Source organism: Hyla sarda, unplaced genomic scaffold (assembly GCF_029499605.1).
Source record: "Hyla sarda isolate aHylSar1 unplaced genomic scaffold, aHylSar1.hap1 scaffold_2011, whole genome shotgun sequence".
NCBI classification, from domain to species: domain Eukaryota; kingdom Metazoa; phylum Chordata; class Amphibia; order Anura; family Hylidae; genus Hyla; species Hyla sarda.
Window position 1 is genome coordinate 25,121 of NW_026608673.1, and position 18,332 is coordinate 43,452.

Here is an 18,332-nt window from a genome sequence, read left to right on the forward strand (position 1 = left end):
AGCTCTGGGGTATAATACAGGATATAACTCAGGATCAGTACAGGATAAGTAATGTAATGTATGTACACAGTGACCTCACCAGCAGAATAGTGAGTACAGCTCTGGGGTATAATACAGGATATAACTCAGGATCAGTACAGGATAAGTAATGTATGTACACAGTGACCTCACCAGCAGAATAGTGAGTACAGCTCTGGGGTATAATACAGGATATAACTCAGGATCAGTACAGGATAAGTAATGTAATGTATGTACACAGTGACCTCACCAGCAGAATAGTGAGTACAGCTCTGGGGTATAATACAGGATATAACTCAGGATCAGTACAGGATAAGTAATGTAATGTATGTACACAGTGACCTCACCAGCAGAATAGTGAGTACAGCTCTGGAGTATAATACAGGATATAACTCAGGATCAGTACAGGATAAGTAATGTATGTACACAGTGATCTCACCAGCAGAATAGTGAGTGCAGCTCTGGGGTATAATACAGGATATAACTCAGGATCAGTACAGGATAAGTAATGTAATGTATGTACACAGTGATCTCACCAGCAGAATAGTGAGTACAGCTCTGGAGAGAGGTTGGGTGTGTCTGAGCTCCTGCGACTACCAGCAGACTATCAGAGAAGCAGCGTTTTCATCCGCCCCTACCCAGGTGTGTGGCAGGCGCCTGGGTAGGTTTTTCCTGCTATGGACCCCAGAATTCCATCATCCACTCCCCGTTTATGGCCGGCTGGGAGTGTGAGGGAGCATGCGACGGCCAGTAGCCAGGATGGGGTCAGGCGTTCAGCCAGGACCCACAACATCCCCCCCCCTCCCCCAGGTGTCTCCAGGCAAAGGAGTGCAGGAAAGGCTACAGTATCTGGTCCCTCTGAATCCCAGCAATGGGGAGTAAAGGGGCCCAGAGAATCCCTGGCTACCTTCGGATCCAGAATCCAGGCTAAGATGGCGGAATACGAACAACTCGGCAAACAACTCAAGAGGCCTGAGGGAAGAGCTGAAGCTTGTGTCTTACCAGGCGGATACAGCAGCCAAGACCAAGAGAGCAGCATTCACTGCAAAGGTGAGAACATTAAAGAAAGAGGTGGAGGATCTGGTGCAGCTGAGGTCGGACATTGTGGCTGGAGCTGGATTCCTCAGTGAGAAGATGATCAATAAGGAAAGGTTCTCCAACATGCGTGCCTCCAGAGGTTCAGAAAAACATCATGATGACTGCCAGAGCGAGGAGGAGGAGATGGAGGAAGGTGGTGGAGGTGAGGAGGGCAATGTGAGTGGGGGGGATATGGACACGGGTTCTGTTGGTGCCACCAATGTTGCCCCTGACCCCCCACTTACCCTGAGTGAGGACTACATAATGGCAGCTCAGGTGGCCTTACCTCCCTCCAGCGAGGATGAGGACGGTGAAGGCAGCGGCTTGGCGGATGGGGGTCTCCTGCGGGCAATTGTAATGCAGGAGTCCCCCACCCGTCTGGAAAATTTTTCTTTTGGAGAAGATCTGGGCCCAGAGGAGAAGAGGAGGAATAAAAAAAAAAGGGCAAGAAGAGGAAAAAAACTGAAGGGCAGATAAAGTTTGTGTCTTCTCCCCTCCAGCAGTCTGGGCCGGTGCACTGCCGTAGATTGTGATTTGCCATAGATTGTGATGGAGTGACTCAGCGCTCCGCCTCCATTACATTCTATAGGCTGACACTCGCACACCATCCCCCAACCATTGGTTACTGCGAGTGTCACGTGACCTATTTAATCATCAGGCATCGCAGCTCACGGCAGTCTCACTTGGGCTATCTCCCCTTGGAGGATCTCTCCCTGTGATAGCCTGAAGCTGCACGGAGCTCTCATGGCCTCTGTGGCCCAATTCAGAGAGCGGTATGGAGCCACAGAAGTCAACCCATTTACTGTGTCCTCCCCGCTGCGCCTGTCAGCTTGTGTCACCCGCCAGCGCGATCACTATTCACCGCTAACGGGACCCCTGCGCCCGCTAGCAGTGTTGTGTCCCCGCCCGCGGCTCTGTTCCCCGCTCCCTGTTAGCTCAGGGAACGGGAAACAGATTTAAAGGGCTTAGGGCGCAGCGAGTACTGCGCATGCCTAGGTAGGTAGCATTGATTTACTTTTAGTGTAGCGTAGTTTAGGATTAGTTTGAAAGAGACTACAACTCCCAGCATGCCCGGGCATGCTGGGAGTTGTAGGGCAGGGAAGGGCCCACAACTCCCAGCCAGACAGCTGAAGGCTGCGCGGTGATGCTGGGAGTTGTAGTGCAATGAAAGGACCACAACTCCTAACATGCCTAGACAGCTAAAGGCTGCCCAGGCATGCTGGGAGTTGTAGTTTTACACAGGTATAAAGTAGTGTTAGCGCGATTTAAGCGTAGTTAGCGTAGTGTTAGCTCAATTTTAGCGTAGCTTTAGTTTAGTGTTAGCGCAGTTTTACATTTTTAGCGTAGCGTACATTTAGCGTAGTGTATTGTTAGTGCAGTTTTAGCGTAGCTTAGTGTTAGCGCAGTTTTAGTGTATTTAGCGTACCTTAGTTTTACCGCAGTTTTAGTGTATTTAGCATTGCTTAGTGTTAGCGCAGTTTAAGTGTATTTAGCGTAGTGTAGTGTTAGCGTAGTTTTAGTGTAGCTTAGTGGTAGCGCAGTTTTAGCGTATTTAGTGTAGTGTTAGCGCAGTTTTAGCGTATTAAGCGTACCTTAGTTTTACCGCAGTTTTAGTGTATTTAGTGTAGCTTAGTGTTAGCGCAGTTTTAGTGTATTTAGCGTAGTGTAGTGTTAGCGTAGTTTTAGTGTAGCTTAGTGTTAGCACAGTTTTAGCGTATTTAGTGTAGTGTTAGCGCAGTTTTAGTGTATTAAGCGTACCTTAGTTTTACCGCAGTTTTTGTGTATTTAGCGTAGTGTAGTGTTAGCGCAGTTTTAGTGTATTTAGCGTAGTGTAATGTTAGCGCAGTTTTAGTGTATTTAGCGTAGTGTAGTGTTAGCGCAGTTTTAGTGTATTTAACGTTGCTTAGTGTTAGCGTAGTTTTAGTGTATTTAGTGTAGTGTTAGCGCAGTTTTAGCGTAGAGTAGCTTAGTGTTAGCGCAGTTTTAGCGTAGAGTAGCTTAGTGTTAGCGCAGTTTTAGCGTAGAGTAGCTTAGTGTTAGCGCAGTTTTAGCGTAGAGTAGCTTAGTGTTAGCGCAGTTTTAGCGTAGAGTAGCTTAGTGTTAGCGCAGTTTTAATGTAGTGTAGCGTTAGCACAGTTTTAGCGTAGCGTATTGTTAGCGTAGTCTTAGAGTAGTTAGCGTAGTGTTAGTCCAGTTCTAGCATAGTTGGCATAGTTGTACACGGGTGTAGTGTAGCTAACTTAGTTTTACAGGCAGATGAAGTGTAGTTTAGATAGTTTAGCGTGGGGTGTAGCTTAGCTTAGTAATAAAGTAAAGTGGCTACAACTCCCAGCATGCCCAGAGAGTGAAAGGCCGTCCGGGCAGGAAGGAAGTTGTAGTTTTGCAAAAGTAGCAGAGGCAATTCGCTCTGCTATGTTAATGAAGTATACAGCCATCTGTATAGATGGCTGTATACGGTGATCACAAGGCCACTTACCCACCTCCGTTCCTGCTCTGTCACTGGACTTGTAGCAACGCAGGAAGATGACGGAGCTGGAACGGGGGTGGTAAGTTAGGCTCTCCAGGTACTAATCCATTTTTTTTGTGTTTTTCTTCTCATTTCAGATACGTGAATGCGGAGGACTACATCGGAATCGGTGGACTACGACGATGACCTGCATTTTTCTTTTCTTTTAAGAAAATGGTTAACGAGGGCTGTGGGGGAGTGTTTTTCCTAATAAAAATGTTTTAACTTGTGTGTGTGTGCTTTTTTTCAATTACTTTACAGGCTTAGTAGTGGAAGCCGTCTTGTAGACGGAGTCCATTACTAAGTCGGGGCTTAGCGTTGGCCCCAAAAACAGCTAGTGCTAACCCCCAATTATTGCCCCGGTACCCACCGCCGCAGGGGTACCGGGAAGAGCCGATACCAACAGGCCCAGAGTGCCAAATATGGCGCTCTTGGGCCTAGTCGGTAACAGGCTGGCATTATTTAAGCTGAGGAGGGCCAGTAACGATGGTCCTCGCCCACCCTGGTAACGTCAGGCTGTTGCTGTTTGGTTGGTATTTGCCTGAAAATGAATAGACGGGGAACCCCCCCCCCCCCCCCTTTTTTTTTTTTTTTTGTTGTTGTTTTTAAACGTGTGTGGTTCCCCGTCTTTTCATTTTCAGCCAAATACCAACCAAACAGCAACAGCCTGACGTTACCAGGGTGGGCGAGGACCATCGTTACTGGCCCTCCCCAGCCTAAATAACGCCAGCCTGTTACCGCCTAGGCCCAAGAGCGCCATATTTGGCGCTCTGGGCCTGTTGGTATCGGCTCTTCCCGGTACCCCTGTGGCGGTGGGTACCGGGGCAATAATTGGGGGTTAGCGATAGCTGTTTTTGGGGCGAACTCTAAGTCCCGACTTAGTAATGGACTCCGTCTACAAGACGGCTTCCATTACTAAGCCTGTAAAGTAATTAAAAAAAAGCACACACAAGTTAAAACATTTTTATTAGGAAAAACACTCCCCCCACAGCCCTCGTTAACCATTTTATTAAAAGAAAAGAAAAAATGCAGGTCATCGTCGTAGTCCACCGATTCCGATGTAGTCCTCCGCATTCACGTATCTGAAATGAGAAGAAAAACACAAAAAAAATGGATTAGTACCTGGGGAGCCTAACTTACCACCCCCGTTCCAGCTCCGTCATCTTCCTGCGTTGCTACACGTCCAGTGACGGAGCAGGAACGGAGGTGGGTAAGTGGCCTTGTGATCACCGTATACAGCCATCTATACAGATGGCTGTATACTGCATTAACATAGCAGAGCGAATTGCCTCTGCTACTTTTGCAAAACTACAACTTCCATCCTGCCCGGACGGCCTTTGGCTGTCTGGGCATGCTGGGAGTTGTAGCCACTTTAGCGTGGGGTGTAGCTTAGCTTAGTAATAAAGTAAACTATCTAAACTACACTTCATCTGCCTGTAAAACTAAGTTAGCTACACTACACCCGTGTACAACTATGCCAACTATGCTAGAACTGGACTAACACTACACTACGCTTACTACTCTAAGACTATGCTAACAATACGCTACGCTAAAACTGTGCTAACGCTACACTACACTAAATACATTAAAACTGCGCTAACACTACACTACGCTAAACCTGCGCTAACACTAAGCTACTCTACGCTAAACCTGCGCTATCACTAAGCAATGCTAAAACTATGCTAACACTACACTACGCTAAATACACTAAAACTGCGCTAACACTACACTACGCTAAATACACTAAAACTGCGCTAACACTAAGCTACGCTAAATACGCTAAAACTACATTACACTAAAAGTGCGCTTACACTACGCTAAATATACACTAAAAATGTAAAACTGCGCTAACACTAAACTAAAGCTACGCTAAAATTGAGCTAACACTACTTTATACCTGTGTAAAACTACAACTCCCAGCATGCCTGGGCAGCCTTTTGCTGTCTAGGCATGCTAGGAGTTGTGGTCCTTTCACTGCACTACAACTCCCCGCATCACCGCGCAGCCTTCAGCTGTCTAGCTGATGGGACCACAACTCCCAGCATGCCCAAACTACAACTCCCAGCATGCCCGGGCAGCCTTCAGCTGTCTGGGCATGCTGGGAGTTGTGTACCCTTCCCTGCACTACAACTCCCAGAATGTCTGGGCATGCTGGGAGTTGTAGTCTCTTTCAAACTAATCCTAAACTACGCTACACTAAAAGTAAATCAATGCTACCTACCTAGGCATGCGCAGTACTCGCTGCGCCCTAAGCCCTTTAAATCTGTTTCCCGTTCCCTGAGCTAACAGGGAGCGGGGAACAGAGCCGCGGGCGGGGACACATAACACTGCTAGCGGGCGCAGGGGTCCCGTTAGCGGTGAATAGTGATCGCGCTGGCGGGTGACACAAGCTGACAGGTGCAGCGGGGAGGACACAGTAAATGGGTTGACTTCTGTGGCTCCATACCGCTCTCTGAATTGGGCCACAGAGGCCATGAGAGCTCCGTGCAGCTTCGGGCTATCACAGGGAGAGATCCTCCAAGGGGAGATAGCCCAAGTGAGACTGCCGTGAGCTGCGATGCCTGATGATTAAATAGGTCACATGACACTCGCAGTAACCAATGGTTGGGGGATGGTGTGCGAGTGTCAGCCTATAGAATGTAATGGAGGCGGAGCGCTGAGTCACTCCATCACAATCTACGGCAGTGCACCGGCTGAGAAGTCAGTTCAGGGTGCTGGTACCCCCAATCTGCCAGACCCCGTTTCTGTAGTGGAACGGGGCCAGCATGGGGGATACAGTAGTGCACCCAAAATGTCCGCGGGTGCTATAGAAAATAAAGGGCACCCTCCTGTGAGGGGGAGGGTGTCTAGACACTAGAAAATGGTGGCAGTTTCACCCGTTCGGGGGGCAGTACCCCGGTTGAAGTGAGCGGTACAGGTCCTGGCGCTGCAGGGCACTCCCTTGTGAGGGGGGGAGTGTCCTGGCACCGGACCTTGGTGGTTCAGGGGGCGGTCCCCTATGTGCGGTCGGTACCGTTTCTGGCGCTGTGGGGCACTCACCTGTAAAGGGGGAGGTTCCCTGCACGTCAGCTGCTGTAGGCTGGGCAGGAGTGCGTCCGGAGGGCGACAGCTGCTGCCAAAATCCATGACTTTGTGTGAGGGGGCGGGGCCATCCATATCAGAGGCGGAGCCTGTGTCTGCACCCGTGAAGACTGGAAATGCAACCCTAGTCCTGAAACCGGCGACCCTTATACATAATGCAATAGACCCAGCCAGCCCAGCCTGTAATATACAGAGTGTAGGCAAGAGTGAAAGTGAGAGCAAAAATGTGTGGAAAATGGTAATGTCCAGAGTGTGAGTTATGGTAGTGCGCATGGGAGGAGTTGTAGTAGCAGTGTGGATGAGGGGGGTGCAAGGGGAGTGCAAGAGAGGGGTGCAGGTGAGGAGCGGTAGTGGAATACCGGAGAGAGGTTTGACTGACACCTCAGCTAAGAATAAGGCTCCTGGTTTGGGATCTGGGTCAGGTCCTGGTTCGACTGCCTCCCCAGTAGTGGCTGCTTCTCCCAGAAGTTATGCCAGCGTCACTGCCGGGGGATCAGGGGGATCCCCATCTCAATCTGGCTCTGGGGGTCACGTGCAACAGCGCCTCCAGGAGGCTCTACGTAGGGGAGACAGGTCAATCCATGTAGAGGGGAGGGGTGAGGTTGACCTGTCTGTTTGGCTTAGGCGCCTTCCGAGAACAAAACGGGGTGGGGGTTTTGTCCCTCCCGACATCTGGGCAGGAAAGTGGCCGTAGGAATGTGGTCCGTTTAGTGTGGAGGGGCGAAGATGCGTGTCCGCCTCGGGGTAAGGTGGTTGAGCTCCTCCTCCAGATGGAATTCAGGGCAAGTGACATCTTTGCCCTGATCCACCCCTACGGTACTTCCGAATTTGACATCAGCTTTGTTCGGCCGGAGGGTTTGGAACTCTTCTGGTCGAACTATGAGGTGGTGAAAAGCGAGCCCGGCTGGCGGGATTTTGCTGTAAAGGCGATATCCCGTCAGAATCTGGCCAAGAAAGTGACCGTATTGACACGTAACGAGTCACTATCTTGCTATGACATCATGACCTGGCTCAGCCGATATGGGGATGTGACGGACATGCCAAAAAAGAACTATGACGAACATGGGATCTGGTCTGGGGCCTAAACATTTTCCGTCAAACTGAAGCGTTCGGGGAGCACTGTTGCCCACATCCCATCAGCTGCTTTTCTTGGGGGAGACAGAATCCAAGTTTTCTACCAGGGGCAGCCCAAGGTCTGTCACAGGTGCGGCAGCCCCACCCACTTTAGTGCAGCCTGTACTGTGCAGGTCTGTGCTCTTTGTGATGGGGTAGGTCATCTTGCCACATCCTGTAGGCAGATCCGGTGTCATCTGTGTGGTGTCTTAGGACACCCTTTCAGCCGTCGTCCTAGCACCTTTGCCTGGGCGACTGTCACCTTGGCTGGGGAGAGCAGTAATGTTGCCTCAGCTGGGGAGGGCACGAGTGCGGGTGAAGGTGCAACAGGGTCAGTGAAGAGGAAAAGTCCCACCAAGCTGAGGCGGGAGGCTAATCTGAGAAGGAGCAGGGAACTGGAGAGTTCCCATGTGGCAGGGGTAGCTTCTGGCCCTGCTCCAGAGGTTAGTCCTGAAACTGCTGAGGCCCTGGAGGAGAATGTGCTGGAGGAGGAAGGGAGGAGAATCTGTAGAGAAGAGGGCAGCAAGGCCGATCTTTCAGATTCCTCCCACTGTGAAAGTGTGGATGAGGAGAGTGAAGAGAGGCCAAAAAAGAAGGTCAATAAAACGGGAAAGAAGAGGTCGGAGCCCTCTAGTCCCCGTGCTACGGACCAGGTTCCAAGCGGAAGCTTACCTGCCCCCCCTCTGATTGATCTGTCTAATCGGTACTCTGTCCTTGATGACATCTCCTCCCCCTCTTTGGAGGGGGGGGGGGGTCGAGGATGGGGTACCTGAAGTGGGGGAGCCCCCGGGGGGAACTGGGCCCTGTCCTGATGGGGCGGTTTCCTCGGGATGGGGCCAAACCAGAGCCAGACGGAGATGGGGATTCAAAAATGGACCAATCAGAGTCTAAAAAAAGGCTAAAAGAGAAAGAAGCCTCCTCGTCTGGGGATGAGGGGGTAAAGAAAAGACATAAATGAGGGGTTAGGGCCGTCTAACTCAATCACCCATGATGGCGGCACTCACCCCATTGAAGCTGGCATCTATTAACTGTGCCAGTATAAAGTCGGATACGGCTAGATTCGCAGCCTTTGATTTTCTCGGCCGTGTTGATGCCGACATTTTCTTTTTACAGGAGACCAGGTTGTCAGATCTAGCCTCCCTGGTAAAAGCCAGGAGAGAGTGGAGGCGCAGCCCCTCCCACTGGTCTCTTGCGGCTGAGCCGTATAGTGGGGTGGCGGTCCTTTTTACCGCTCCTGTTGAATGCAGACGGGTTATTGAGTTAGAAATGGGGAGGTGCCTGATCTTAGATGTCCTCATGAAGGGACAGGAGCTCCGGCTCATTAACATCTACACCCCACAAACCAAGTGGGGATGAAAAGATCTCTTGATGAGGATTGAGCCCTTCCTTTTTACTAGGCGGCAAGTGATCTTTGGAGGGGACTTCAATACTGTCACGAGGTCCCAAGATAGGAGAGGCTCCAATGGTCCGCTGGCTTACGATAGCATGGCCCTCAATAATATAGTTAGGGAAGCTCGCCTAGAGGACGCCCACATCCGGAGCCCCTCAGGCCATGTGGGTTTCACCTATCATCGAGGTAGCTGCAGGTCTAGGATAGACAGGTTTTATTTAAAGGAGGAAGCTGTCTCTTCCGCAGTGTCCGTGGTTGAGGTGGAGTTCTCCGATCACTGTATGATTTTGTTTTCCTTGAATGTTTCAGAGACCCCCCGGATGAGTAAAGGTTATTGGAAGCTGAATTCGTCCCTCCTGGAGGAAGCGGAAGTAAGACAGTCCTTTGAGGATTTTCTTCAGAGTCAGGTACCTTTACTGGACCTATGTAGTAGTAAGTCAGAGTGGTGGTAGATATTCAAGAAGCGGGTTGCGGGGTTCCTCCACCAGCTCTCGAGCCTCAGGTCCCTGAACAGGTATCGCTTGTATCAGGGTCTGAGGAGGAAACTCGAGCTTCTCGTCTCGACTGGAAGTAGCCGGGAGGATATCTCCAGAGTGAAGTCCTTGCTGATGAGGTGTCAGTACGATAGGCACGCATCTTTGGTTTTTGAGAGGGATTTCGGGAAGTACCGCTCGCCCGACCCTTACAGAAACTGCAAGATGTCAGTGAGTAGTAAAATCATCTCAGGACTGATTGATAGTACGGGATCTCTGAATCGGTCCAGATCAGGGATCCTGGAGGTTGTCAGATCCTTCTACTCGCACCTCTTGGGAAGGAAGGATCTAGATCGGGACAAGATGTCGGTTTTCCTGGCTGAAACCATTCCTGAGTCAGGGGTAGACCTCTCTCTTGATGTTTTGGCAGAAGAAATCGGGGAAGAGGAAGTGAGACTGGCGATCGAGGGGCTTGCCCCCAAGAAGTTTCCAGGTCCGGATGGCTTTACATCCGAGTGGTACAGGACCTTTAAGGAGTCTTTAGTTCCCCTCTTGACTGTGGTATTCAATGAGTGTCTCTCCTCGGGCACTCTGCCTAGGTCAATGAGGAGGTCAGCCCTGATTCTTCTCTCAAAGGGTAAAGATCCCAGCCGTATTGAGAATTGGAGGCCCATAGCTCTTCTCAATACGGACAGGAAGCTTCTGGCCAAGATACTGTTTAATCGGCTGGTGAAGTTTGCACCCCGGCTCCTTTCGGGGGCCCAGCACTGCTCTGTTCCAGGCCGAAGCACCTTAAGTGCTGTCCTCAGTGTCAGGGAGGCAGTGGAGCGGAGTAGTGCAGGTCTCTGGAAGGGGTACTTACCGTCCTTGGATCAGGCCAAAGCATTTGATCGGGTGAACCACGAGTACCTCTGGTCCGTCCTCCTGAGATATGGCTTACCGAGTACTTTTGATAATTGGCTTAAGATCTTGTATGCAGGGGCAGAGAGTTTCCCGCTGGTGAACGGTTGGTCTGGCCGCTCTTTTGAGGTGGGGTCCGGAGTCCGTCAGGGTTGTCCTTTGAGCCCGCTGTTATACATGTTCGCAATGATCCCTTCGTCCGGAGGGTGGATTGTGGGCCGTTGGCGGGAGTCGGGATGAGTCTGGCGGAGCCAGATGTCACCCAGAGAGTTGTGGTGTACGCTGATGTCACCATTTTCCTCTCCTCGAGGGGGAGGTCGATGTGGTGATGTCAGAGGTGGACAGCTACTCGGAGGCATCCGGGTCTAAGATCAACCGGGATAAGTGTGAAAGTCTCTGGCTGGGAGGGGGGGATCCCACTTTTGATCTCCCGGACACCCTTCCAGGGCCCCAAGAATCAGCAAAAGTTTTGGGCATCACATTCGGCCAGGATGATTATCCCACCAAAAACTGGAATGGTAAGCTCCAGGATGCCACTCAGAAGGTGGACCAGTGGAAGGGTTGGTCTATGACCCTCAGGGAAAGGGTACACCTGATCAAATCGTACCTGCTCCCCTTGTTTATCTATCTGGGCAGTGTATTTATCTTGCCAGAGGCTTACTACACTAGGATCTACAGCCTGTTTTTCCAACTGTTGTGGGGGAACAGGTTGAACCTAGTCAAGAGGGAGGTTACGTACCGCACGAGGAGACTAGGGGGTTTATCTATGGTAAACCCTGTGGTGTTCTTAACGAACACCTTCTTGAAAGCCAACATCGCAAACCTCTGGTCAGAGAGGGCTCCTCCGTGGGTATTCTCCTGCAGGGAATGGTTTCGGTCTTTCTTCCAGGAATGGGAGAGAGGAGGGCAAGTGAAGGACCTCCGTACGCCCCATGGATATCTTCCGGCTTACGCTACCCTGACTCTGAAGGCGATACGTCGGTGGGGTCTGGGAGTGTGGGAGATCAGGACCCAGTCAAGGCAGTTCCTTGACAAACGGGTTCTGTTGACCCACTTCCAGAAGCCTCTGGCGGTCAGGGACTGCCCAGGTCGGGATCTGAGGGTGGGGTTGTATCTTTTAAACATGAAAATGATCCCCCAGAAGTCTTGGGACTTGGCCTGGCGCTGCTTTCAGGGGAAGCTATATGTGAGGGACAATTTGAAGTGTAGGAGATCTGATGACCGGGACTGTCCCCGAGAAGAGTGTGTGGACACGCTGGAAAGCATGGACCACTTCCTCCTTCATTGTCCCTTTTAATATAGGGGTTTACAACCGGGTGGGCGCTTCCATTGGCTGGAGTCAACTTGCCGGCTTTGCCTATCCGAAGTGGGCATATGGGGCATTCAGGAACCTGGGTGATCGAGACCGGGGCACTTTATTCCTAGTCAGTTTAGTGATTAGGTACCACACGTGGAACGCACGGTGTTTAGTGTCTATGCAGCGTAAAGTCCTCTCCGAGGTGGAGGTCTGTAGGAACATCACCGGTGACCTTGGGAAGATCAGGTCTTTGGAGTATGGCAGTCTTGGTACCAGTAGGGCTTCTCTCCTATGGAGAGGGTTTTCTTTTCATGTGCCCTAGGTACTAGACCTTCTGGGTAGAGTACCCTGGTTTTGGTTAGGGACAGTGATGTAAGGGGACAGGGTTAGGGTGATAGTAGGGTCCGTTTTTATTTTAGTGATAATGGTAGGGTGAGAGGTAGGGAGGTGTTAGGGAAAGTATGTAAATTTTTGTATCTATCAGGATTGCCATCCTTCTTCCTGGTGTTGGGCTAATGCATGTGCACCATAGCTTTTTGTTTTGTTTTCCGGTGTTTAGGTTATGAAGGGCTTACAGGCACCGAACTTGGGCCTAGTGTGGGTTATATTGTTTATGTATGTTATAAAGTTGGTTATGGTTAAGTTGGTTGGGAGGAGTTCTAGGTTGGGAGGGTGTATTTGGTGGGTGGTGGTTTTCTTTTGGTGGACCTGGCATGGGTCAGTCGTGGTCTGGACATTGAGAACTGTGGACTCTGACCCATGTACAGGAGGGCGGGTGGTGTGGGCGAAGGGATAGTTTAGAGTAGGATGTTTTATTGTATTTGTAGGTGTGTTTCCTGTATAATAATAGGTGTGTATATAGTGTATATAGTTTATATGTATAAATTGTGTACAGTACATGTAATTATTATTACAATTTTTTTTTTATCTTGATTTGTGAATTATATATTGTTTATACTGTGTTTATAGTAGTGATAGATATGGCAGTTGAACCAGTTGATATTTATTTTTTTTGTAATTTTTGTATCCAGTTGTGGTTTAGGTTTTGTGGGAAAACGTAGAAAACTTAAAAAAAAAAAAAAAAAAAAAAAAAAATATATATATATATATATATATATATATATATATATATATATATATCACAAATCAAGATAAAAAAAATTGAAAACACACCTTACATAACCAAATATCTAACAACACACTCATATGCATACTCAATTTACATAGCCAAAAAAGAAACATAAAAATAGCACTATTTAGCTGTAACTCAAAAACACCCAGACTTGTGAAAACCGCACACTACAAAACACACAGAAAACACAACAAGCACTCCCACTGCACACCATATATATATATATATATATATATATATATATATATATATTTTATTTTAATTTTTTTCTTTTCCCCCTTCCACACACACATATATACATATTTGGTGTGCAGTGGGAGTGCTTGTTGTGTTTTTCTGTGTGTTTTGTAGTTTGCGGTTTTCACAAGTCTGGGTGTTTTTGAGTCACAGCTAAATAGTGCTATTTTTATGTTTCTTTTTTGGCTATGTAAATTGAGTATGCATGTGAGTGTGTTATTAGATATTTGGTTATGTAAGGTGTGTTTTCAAATTTTTTTTTTTTAGGAAAACTGGGCTGGCCGGTTAGGCAGGATTTATGTTCTTTTATTTTTGGTTTATGTTATTTCATGTTGTTGTTTTCAGTTATGGCCAAGTTGTACTGGTTTTGTGTTTTTGTTATGATTTATATTTTTCTAATAAAAGATCTACAGGATATAACTCAGGATCAGTACAGGATAAGTAATGTATGTACACAGTGACCCCACCAGCAGAATAGTGAGTACAGCTCTGGGGTATTTTACACAATGTGGTTGGTTGTGGTCGGGGATGTAAATAATTTCGTACAGTTAGTCGCGGTGTCGCTCTGGACCTCTCGGGTACTTGGGTCCCTTATGTTTTATTCTTCTCTTCAGATTTAGGGGCCAATATTCGTCTGGTGTTGGAGTCGTTGTCCGTCCTGTCCCGGGGGCCCGGCTGCCGTCTCACCGTCTTCTCGCTCAGTGACTTCACCACATTTGTCCCCATGCTGGATTTGGCTCAGTCCGTCCTCCGGATCTTCCCGCACCTTCAGCTGCTGTCACTCAGCTACGACCTGGAGAGTCACAGCGAGTGGGAGAGTCCGTGGGGCGGAGCCATGCAATTCCCAGGTGATTGGTCCTCAGTGTCTGTGCTGATCCCTCTGCGTCATCCCTCTTACTTATGTTTTGTTATTTTTTTGTGGTCTATGCAGAGAACGACTTAAAACAGCTGGAGCTCCGATTCCCTCAGGACCCCGTCCAGGCGGAGCACTTCCTGTCCGTGCTGAAGACCTCATCTTCTCTGGAGGAGCTCTCCCTGGATAACGCCACATTTACTAGTCAGGACGATCTGAGGCGCGTTCTGCAAGTGATTACAGGTAACAACACATACATCCTCTATTATACTCCAGAGCTGTACTCACTATTCTGCTGGTGAGATCACTGTGTACATACATTACATTACTTATCCTGTACTGATCCTGAGTTATATCCTGTATTATACTCCAGAGCTGTATTAATGTGTTTAATAATAATTTTGATGAATAATTCCGCGGTGTCACCAGGAGGATCATTCGGTCCAATCAGATCCGGCTCCATGACGTTGCGATCACCGCGCTGACCATCCAGCTCCATCTTTCTTGGTGATAAGTTTTGGGCTCTGTTCACACGCTGGATGTTCTGTGGTAGAATCTTCCGCTCACAGGATAATTGCGCTCGTCTTTTGTTTCTGCACGTTGCACTCAGCAATGTTTTTCTGTCTGAATCGGTGCATTTCCTAGGGTTCCTAGAGGCTGCCGGATTTTTCAGATTTGCAGTATATCCGCCTGTGTTTTCTGGGTGAATGTTCCGCACATTTTCGCCGTTTGCATCCGGCCTTAGAGATAATGGAGCTTTATGGGTCTGAACTGAACAAGAACCCAGATGTCTGTCCCTCAGTCCTTCGGTGGTGGTAGCACGCGTTTAGGAGAGGTAGATCTCCTCAGAGGTTTAACCAACCAAGATCTCAGAGGCATTTGGGTGCTAGATGATCCTGCAGCACAAAAACGATGGTGTTCTGACATGGGAATGGTGGAGGTGACCGGGGGATCTGCGTCCTGGGAATGATGGAGGTGACCGGGAGATTGGCATTTTGGGAATGGTGGAGGTGACTGGGAGATTAGCGTCCTGGGAATGATGGAGGTGACCGGGAGAGTGGCATTTTGGGAATGGTGGAGGTGACCGGGGAGATTGGCGTCCTGGGAATGATGGAGGTGACCGGGAGAGTGGCGTCCTGGGAATGGTGGAGGTGACCGGGGAGATTGGCGTCCTGGGAATGGTGGAGGTGACCGGGGAGATTGGCGTCCTGGGAATGGTGGAGGTGACCGGGGAGATTGGCGTCCTGGGAATGGTGGAGGTGATCGGGGAGATTGGCGTCCTGGGAATGGTGGAGGTGACCGGGGAGATTGGCGTCCTGGGAATGGTGGAGGTGACGGGGAGATCGGTGTCCTGGGAATGGTGGAGGTGACCGGGGAGATTGGCGTCCTGGGAATGGTGGAGGTGACCGGGGAGATTGGCGTCCTGGGAATGGTGGAGGTGACCGGGGAGATTGGCGTCCTGGGAATGGTGGAGGTGACCGGGGGACCTGTGTCCAAGGAGATGTCTGGTGAAAATGAACTTATCCCCAATCCACAGAAGAGGAAAAGTAGTCTGTGGGGGTCCTGGGACACCAGCTCTCTGTGGGGAATGTGTGCTCTGGTCTTTTCGGTGCTCCCAGAGAAATGAATGTAGCACGCGCTCCTCACTCAGCGTTGGGGCCCATCCGGGGATCGCATGGGGGATAAGTAAATTTTCTCCTTTTAAGGAAAACAGATCGGGGGAGATTTATGAAAACCTGTGTAGAGGAGAAGCGGTGGAGGGGAAAAATGAAGGAATGATCTGATTGGTTGCTATGGGTGACTGCAACACTTCTCCGATCTTTAGAAATATTTTTTTTTATAATAAGGGAGGAGCAAAAATTAAGCCCCGCCTACTGCATCACATTCCTCAACACACAATGGTCTTTTATCTTTCAGACAGTAACGCTGCTCTGCGGAGGTTGAGTTTCCATGATATGAAGATGGCAGACGCTCACACGGAAATCGTGCACTTACTGAACCATTCCAGACTCGAAGGTAAAGCCCCTCCTGCTGTCCGCACATCCCCCACCCACAGGCTCCTCCCCTGTCCTCACTCTGACGCCTCTTTGGTTGTCAGGCTCCTCCACCATTCGTTAGGCCCCTTCTTGGTTCTGAAATCTAAATCTTCGTTTGGTGTTTTTTTTCCTTTAGAAATTAAATTCTCCTTTTGCCGTCTCTTTGAGAATGAGCCGGATGATTTCCTGAGGGACTTTGTCTCCGCTGTGAAGAGGAATCCGTCCGTCAAGATCCTGAAGCTTTGCGGGAACCGTCTTGGTGAGCGCTGAGGGAACATGGGGCTGTGGTGTTGGGGTGTAATGCAGGGACTGGGATGAGGGCCATTATTGGGGGTAGAATTTGGATGTGGGGCCAGTTATTAAAGGTCTGATTATGGCCCACGGATTAGTTACCGGAGGGGGGTGGGATTCTAGGGCAGAGTCGTTTGAGGGTAGGATTCTGGGGCAAGGCCTGTTATTAGGGGTTGATTCTGGGGCGGGGTCATATTCTGCAGCCATGCAAGTTTTCAGGGGTCGTATTCTGGGGTCTTGCCAGTTATTGGGGGTCTGATTCTGGGGAGGGGCCTGTTAACTGGCTCAGCCCCAGACTACAATTCCATATATGGGGGGGGGGGCATATTCTGGGGCCTGGCCAGTTTTTGGGGGTTACCCTCAGTATTGCCGACTGGTTCTGCTGCTATGTTTGGCCCTTGGCACCCCTCATATCTCACAGATCCATGTTTTGTCCTCAGGGAATGATGGGCTGTGTGCACTGGCCGACCTCTTCTCTAGCTCCTCCTCTGGTATTCATTATCTCGACGTCAGGTACGGTTCTCCGCCCCTTTCTGGGTCCCTCTCCTCTGCCCCTCCCCCTCTGAAATAACGTTATAATGCTTCCGGTCTTTAACTCTTCTTTTTCCCTTTTAGCTCCAATTGCATTAAGCCAGACGGGCTCCTGCAGTTTGCTAAGAAGCTGGAGGGCTGTGGGAAGATAAAGCTGCGGCAGCTGTCAGTGTCCCAAAACCTGCTGGACCGGGACCCTGTCCTCGCCCACGAGGCACTGCAGTCTCTGGAGGGCATCTGCTGTGTGGTCAGTGACAGCTGGGACTCGGGCCAAGCCTTTGCTGATCACGTCAGTGTCATGTGATGTATGATCAATGGGGGGGGAGGGCGCAACTGGAGGACGGGTGTAGTGTCCAGTTCTACTAGTGGACGCCAGATGGCGCTGACATTACAATTTGAGGTTGAGCTTCCCCCATAATGTTGTTTATGTCCAGGACTGGTCCCTGAATGGTACCAATGGGGTCTGCACATCACCCACTGCAGCCAGGATCAGACTGGGATCTAGAAATGGAACATCATCGCTGGGGGCCGCAGGGGATCAGTCAGTGCCAGGATCAGCGGGGTGGGAAATCAGACAGCGTCGAGGGTCACGCTGACACTATTGATTATCCTCAATAGACTTGGCACCTCCTGGACTATGAAAGACGCTTGGTGTCCTCTGCCGCCCCCTTCAGGGGGGGAAAAAATCATTTTTACTCTCATAACCAGCATGTGCCATGGCGATCCCAATATACCTCTGTTACTGTGGGGGAGGGGGGACAGGTGCAGATGGGGCATAGAGACGACTCTACTACATTAACAAGGTTTGGGGGTCTCTACATCCTCTGCTCACAATACAGGAAATGTTTTACGACCAATTTATTATAATAACGAGACCTGTGCATCTCTATGGCAATGACTAGAGATGAGCGAACTTACAGTAAATTCGATTCATTACGAACTTCTCAGCTCAGCAATTGATGACTTTTCCTGCATAAATTAGTTCAGCCTTCAGGTGCTCCGGTGGGCTGGAAAAGGTGGATACATTCCTAGGAAAGAGTCTCCAGCCCACCGGAGCACCGGAAAGCTGAACTAATTTATGCAGGAAAAGTCAGCAACCGCCGAGTCGAGAAGTTCGTGAGGAATCGAATTTACTGTAAGTCGCTCATCTCTAGCAATGACTGCAAACAACCATGTGTTGTCAGATATGGCTCCAGAGTCAGCACAGGTGCTGCGTACAATGAACCAGATAATTATTTTGGATTCTTTGTAATGGTTGCGAGCTCTCACCCCACCCCCATGATCTCTGCACCTGCCCCTCCCCTCAGACTCTGCTTTGTAAATATATTTTTCAGATCTGATTTGCTTTATGTTAATGTTGGAAAAAGACGACACTAATAAAGATGATTACCATTCCC

At 49.5% G+C, this 18,332-nt stretch overlaps 1 protein-coding gene across 1 annotated transcript; it reads left to right on the plus strand.

Moving 5' to 3' along the window:
• Positions 1–1,359: 1,359 nt before the first annotated feature.
• On the plus strand, positions 1,360–18,329 carry LRRC41 (leucine rich repeat containing 41). The gene is made up of 7 exons (XM_056552870.1): positions 1,360–1,405; positions 13,839–14,072; positions 14,156–14,320; positions 15,995–16,093; positions 16,250–16,372; positions 16,845–16,917; positions 17,020–18,329. The coding sequence occupies exons 1-7, from the start codon at positions 1,360–1,362 to the stop codon at positions 17,237–17,239; spliced, it is 960 nt and encodes a 319-aa protein (XP_056408845.1). The 3' UTR covers positions 17,240–18,329.
• Positions 18,330–18,332: the final 3 nt, after the last annotated feature.